The 6,349-nt window shown below is 30.5% G+C and overlaps 1 protein-coding gene across 1 annotated transcript; it reads left to right on the top strand.

Annotated features, from left to right (window-relative positions):
- Positions 1–2,185: 2,185 nt before the first annotated feature.
- LOC108472944 (beta-carotene isomerase D27, chloroplastic) lies at positions 2,186–4,620 on the top strand. The gene is made up of 6 exons (XM_017774510.2): positions 2,186–2,813; positions 2,909–3,001; positions 3,685–3,746; positions 3,832–3,938; positions 4,029–4,124; positions 4,235–4,620. The coding sequence occupies exons 1-6, from the start codon at positions 2,433–2,435 to the stop codon at positions 4,282–4,284; spliced, it is 789 nt and encodes a 262-aa protein (XP_017629999.1). The 5' UTR covers positions 2,186–2,432; the 3' UTR covers positions 4,285–4,620.
- The last annotated feature ends 1,729 nt before the right edge of the window (positions 4,621–6,349 follow it).

Genomic DNA, 6,349 nt, shown 5'->3' on the forward strand with positions numbered 1-6,349 from the left:
TTATACATGGCCTACCACACGAGCAACCACACGCCCATGTGGCGTCAACATTTTGCAATTTTAGCTTTTGCCTAATCCCGTTTTCTAAGTTTTTGAGTACACACCTGGTATCGTTTTGCTGCAAAAACACTCCCGAGCACTCCAAGACCTAAAAATTGCCAATACCAAAGTTCAAATTTAGCAATTTTAACGAAATCAAGCAAGAATACTTCACTATTACAGCTTTACAATATTACTAAACGCACTCGAACACTTCCTGCTACAAAGCCGAAACCTCAAACACTTAAATCGCTGTTGAATCCTCAGCCAAAATTTGTCCTTCTCCTAAACCGAAAGCAACATAAACAACCCCTCATCAAACACTTAACCAAAAACCTCGAGATTAAACAGAATAGGACTTACCGAATGAACACTACCAAGATTTGCAGACAAGAGTTGAATTGAAAAGCCGAAAAGGTAAGGAAAAGAAGAAAATCTTGACAGGGGATATGAGGAAACTGAAACGTCAAAAGGGAAAGAGGAATTTTGGAAAAATCAAATAAATTATTTTGATAATACCAAAATAACTCCCACGTCCCTCAAACTACTCAGAGTTCAAATTCCATCAAACCCTCTCTCTCTCACTGAATCGAGCAAAAATAAATATCCTTTCTCGCGCACAGATTCAAACAAAGGACCTTCATACCACTTGAACTAACAAGCTTATTCTGATGTGAAATTACGAGTAATTAAATATAAACCCGCTGAACAAGTGTAAGGTTTAAGTCAAAAAAATACTAAAATTTGCCAAAGCTACATTTGGAACTTGGGACCCCTCACACACTTTTAAAACACTTAACCACTGAAACAGATACTCAATTGTGTTAAATACTTACAGAAGCAGAATTATAAATTCTGGGGCGTTACATGAGCTCTCTCAAATCTAATGATACAAATTGAGTTACATCGACGGTTAAGATTTGTGTCTATCTACAAAATGAGAATTCTAAGAGATTTAAACTCTATACATATTTATCCCTTATTATTTACATTAATTACCTTGATAACTCTAGTTTTACATTAATTCTGAGATTTTTCCATATGTTTCACAAATCAGACCAATTCAAGCGAATCAAATGAGCCACATTTTATAAGTTGACATTTAAAAGTCGTTCTATGCACAATAATCATGAGATTTAATCCGCGACCTGTGACATATATATAATATTATATATAATGTATAGTAACATTTTAGAACAAAGAAGAAAAATACCATTAAGTGAATTAGTTATAATTTTGATAAGTGACAACTCTTATTATTTAATACCTTGTTAATTGCAATTTTATGATATCAATTAAGACTCACTATTAATTATTTTACAAAGTGATTTTATAAATGTATACATTTATAATATTCGAGAGTTAAAAAGAATTTTTTTACAGAGTCAATATCCGGTTTAATAATATCGCTTATATTGGACTAAAATCTATTTTCGCCGTAAATATATACACTCATATTATTAAACATTTTAAAATAAATAGATAAATAATATTGCTTATAAATGTATACATTTATATTATTAAATATTTTCTAAAATGCTTTCTACAAAATCAATTTATATGGTAAGAGTTAAAATTTCTTAATGTCATTAATTATTTTACAAAGTTAATTTTAAAAAATTTTCTATATATATTAATTTTAATAATTTTAATTTTAAATAAAAATTTTAATTATTTTTCCATAAACTTTTTTTTCTAAAATCAATTTAAAAAGTATTTTATTTTACATCATCACTCTTAATAAACATTTTTATTCCTTTTTTAAAATTAGATTAAAAATATCTTCTATAAATTTTCTTCTCAAAAACATAATTTTAAAATAGTTTTATAAAATAATAATACATTAAATGTTATTTTAATAATTAAAAAATATTTTTAAAATTACTATTCAAAATTTTTTTTCCAAAAACTTATATTAATGGTTACTTTTGTTCAAATAATATAAATGTAGCTGGCTTGCTTGGCTTCACAAATTCCAGACACCGTGTTAACAGCAAGGCCAATGCGTGGCATCTCTTTAAGCCTCAGAAACATATCCGACCACTTCTCTATTCCTTCGTCCAAATGGGACCATCCTCTTTTTTTGTTTGGAAATTTCACTCTTAACCTTGCAAATGCATTTATTTAATTGTAACCAACATATTAAAATTATTTAGTATATGAACACCAAGGACAACAAAGGAAATAATTATTAATCTTCTCTCAGTGATGATACGTATGGCCATCGATTATTCAATGGCGGCCATGCAACCTCAGCCAACCACATAATCTTTACCTTTTTTTCTTAGTTGTTAATGAAACAGATTTGATAACTTCCAAGCAGGCAGGCAGGCTGAGCTTTTGAGTGTGCTTTCTCGAGAGAAAAAAAAAACAGCAGTTAAAAGCAAAAAACCATGGTGGCTTTAGGCCTCCAAGCCACACATTTGATTGCCCCTCAAAAGTTACCAATACGTAAACAAAGAACCTTTAGCAACATTATCATCCGGTGTAGTATTGCAGAGCCGTCGGGAGAACCAGCATCATTGGGACAAAAAACTAAATACAACGATGGGTTGTTTGCCAAGGCATTTATGGGTCTTTTCGCCCGCAAGATGGAGAAGTTCGCGGCTTCACCAAAAGCTGGAACAGAACCAAAGAAAGGGGTTTTCGACTATGACTATGAGAGCTTTGTTGAGGTGTCAAAGAGAGTAATGCAAGGGAGGTCTCGGTTGCAGCAGCAACAAGTGGTCCGACAAGTGCTCTTGTCCATGCTCCCACCGGGCGCACCAGCTCAGGTGAACAACTTATTATAGTTTTAAAAATTGGAACTGTTCGGTTAGTTGTGTTTTAAAATAATTATCATGTAACCTTGTTGTTGCTATGGATGCAGTTTAGGAAATTGTTTCCACCAACAAAGTGGGCTGCAGAGTTCAATGCTGCACTCACTGTTCCTTTCTTCTACTGGTTAGTTGGTCCATCTGAGGTAAATTTTGTTTACTCTTTGCTGTTTTGCACTTTCTTCTGTCATCTAATTGTAACCAATGTTAGTTAGATTACATTTTATTTTTTTACTCAAAAAAGATAAATTAATCTTTATATATTAGATAATAAAATAAACTGGTCATTTCTCTTAAAAATTTCATCAATTTATACCATTAAAAATTAGTATGATTGATGAAAAATCAGACAATAAAGCATAACATACCACATATACCTCATATTAACATGCAGTGATCAGTTTTTAAACAATAGAAATTGATGAAATTTTTAACAGGACTAATTTACTCATTCTTTTTAGTATAAGAGACAAAATGCAATTCAACCCTTGATACAACAGACTTTATGATATTTTTACTGAATACAATTTTTATATGATTCTTTTACCAAAAATTAAAACTTTCTATATAAATACCAAATAAACACAATTTAAAGTTTGTGAATGGTTAATTCTACTCAATAATGTTATAATAAATGCGATTTTTGTAACAGAGGTGGTAACATTTTATTGGATTCCCTGCTCTTCAATGTAAGATAAAGCTTATACCCCTTTGATCAAAATCCTAAATGGTCATTATTCCAAGCAACATAAGCTTGCGTTTTCAACATCTAAAACTCATACTTTCACCATTTTTGCATCTCTAATTCTAACTGATAAATGTTTATTAGGTTGTGGAAGTGGAGATAAATGGAGTGAAGCAAAAAAGTGGGGTTCATATTAAGAAATGCAGGTACAGAACTTGATTCATTCATTCATATATGACTTCATGAATGCTCTTAAATCTACTTAATTCTGCAATATTTTTTTCTCTAAAGGTACCTAGAGAACAGTGGGTGTGTTGGTATGTGTGTGAATATGTGCAAAATTCCAACCCAAGATTTCTTTACCAATGAGTTCGGCCTTCCATTAACCATGATCCCAAGTATGTTCTTTCAAAATTTTGGTCTTTGCCCTATTGAATTTTCAGCTTCATGTCGGTAATGGTTTAAAAGGTTAAATGATTGGTCCTCAGATTTTGAAGACATGAGTTGTGAAATGGTGTATGGACAAGTTCCACCATCTTTCGAGGAGGACGAAGCATCCAAGCAGCCTTGTTTTGCAGAAATATGTAAGTTAATTCCAGTTTCATTGTAACAAAAAAAAAAAAAAAAAGGGCTAGGTTCTCTTATGAAGGAGCCATTAATATTATTTTTTCTTACCATTAAACACCATGCGCAGGTTCCATGGCAAACCCCAAGTCTAGCGTCTGCCACAAATTACAAGCTTGAGATCATACTTCCCTGCCTTAATTAGTTCTCTTGCAGGGAAAAGAAGTCGAGGGAAGACTACCTCATACATACATAAATACATGTATATATAGTTCAAGACTTCTTTCTTATACCCTGATAGTCTCCATGATCTTTCAACCTACATACATCTTATGCTCTCTTTTTTTTTTTTTCTTTTTTTTTTTCTATAATTAAGAGGAAATGGAGGGAAATTTCAATAACATTATTAGATTTTTTTTATGGGTTGGGGGAGTTTAAAATCCGTGTATATATTTACCGGTTAAAGATTATTTAATTATTAGTGTTGTAGGCCAATTTGGCCTATAAAATAACAAACCTCTTAACCCATTTTCAAACCCATATTTGGAGCCCAATAACCAAGCCCAATCAATCTAGACCTAGCCTAATATCATAGAAAAACAAAACAAACAGTATGAAACCGTAGCCCCTAGCTACTGTCAGAGCCAGGCCACCCCCATGCCGTCTGCCACAACTGCCCTCTGCACCACCAGCTTTGCAGCACCGCCGTTCACCTACAAAAGAAAAGACATTATTTATAAAATATTGAATGCTTGTAAAAAATAGGTCTATATAAGCCTAGAAATCATTTTGTAAAAGGGGGATGTTTTTTGAAAATAAGAATAGACATTCAAACAAAAAAAATAGAGATCGTAGCAATACCAAAGCACAAGCATAATACTAAATCAGAAGACCAAAGATCCCAAAATCGAAAAGAAAATACCTAAGGTGATTTAGTTTTCTCTATTATTTTATTTTTATTTTTTTTCGAATCTACTAATTTTTTTATATATATATACATCATAAATATATAAAAGAAATAAATAAATAAATAAGAGAAAAAAAATTTACCTTTTGGAATTCATGCGGTGGCCGGCGACGGCAACGGTGCCGCGGAACGACGACCGGCCCGCAATCGGAGACTCTGGGCTGAGGGAGAGAAGGGGAGAGCAAGGGATGAAATGAATTTTAAAAAAAAAAATTGGTTTAAATAGCAAAGACGAAATGGCGCCGTTTTAACGTGTGGGTTCAAGGGCCAAAACGACGTCGTTTTGGCCTCTGACCCGAAACCCGACCCATGGGAGCCTAGGATCCGCATGTTTTCTTGTATATTGGTCTAATTACGCGCGCGGCCCTTCCGCATTTTCGGCGTTTTAAATCAAGTTTATATTTATTTAATAATTTGGCCCTGAAATTTGACCCGCTTTACAATTTAGTCCCGTTCAATGCTATGCATTTTAGAGGCTTGGGAAAATTTCCCTTTTGGCCCCCCATTGTTTCCGCGCGTTTCAAATGGGTTCTTCCTTTTATTTTATTTCTGATTTGGCCCCAGAATTCAATTTTTTAATCCGATTTTAATCCTTCTTCATTTATTTTCATTCCTATACTATTAAGTTGATTCTTTTAAAATCAATAATTATTATATTATATTTAGTATTATTTTTACTAGTAGGTTTACTATTGTATTTATTATTATTGTTTTTAATACTATTATTATATTCATTATTTACTACTTTATTTTAATGTTATATTCATTATTATCACTATTTTCTATTATTTTAACATTTTTATTATTTTAAATATTAATTACTATTATATATAATAATCGTTTTTGATGTACTTTTAATATTATTATTATATGTATTATCTTTAATGTATATATATGTATATATTTGTGTAGTATTATTATTAATAGTTGTTTTAACATTATTATTATTTCTAATATGTATTTATTATGTAAATATTCTAATGTTATATTATATATATATATATATATATATATATTTTTTTCATATTATTATGTATATATGTTTCTAATATCACATTTTTTATATTATTATGTATATATCTATATATAGTATTTTTTGTTATTACCTTATTTTAATATTATTATTATGTTATACATTTTCCTTTTCAGGTTCATTTATCTATTACTCTATTAATAATTAACTTAATTTACTGATTATTATTATTATTATTATTATTATTATTATTATTATTATTATTATTATTATTATTATTATTATTATTATTATTATTATTATTA

Source organism: Gossypium arboreum, chromosome 1 (genome assembly GCF_025698485.1).
Source record: "Gossypium arboreum isolate Shixiya-1 chromosome 1, ASM2569848v2, whole genome shotgun sequence".
Classification (NCBI taxonomy): domain Eukaryota; kingdom Viridiplantae; phylum Streptophyta; class Magnoliopsida; order Malvales; family Malvaceae; genus Gossypium; species Gossypium arboreum.

Coding starts and splice junctions, on each gene's coding strand:
- LOC108472944 (XM_017774510.2), top strand. CDS start 2,433: ATGGTGGCTTTAGGCCTCCAAGCCACACATTTGATTGCCCCTCAAAAG. Junction 2,814..2,908: donor CACCGGGCGCACCAGCTCAG/GTGAACAACTTA, acceptor CTATGGATGCAG/TTTAGGAAATTGTTTCCACC. Junction 3,747..3,831: donor GTTCATATTAAGAAATGCAG/GTACAGAACTTG, acceptor TTTTCTCTAAAG/GTACCTAGAGAACAGTGGGT.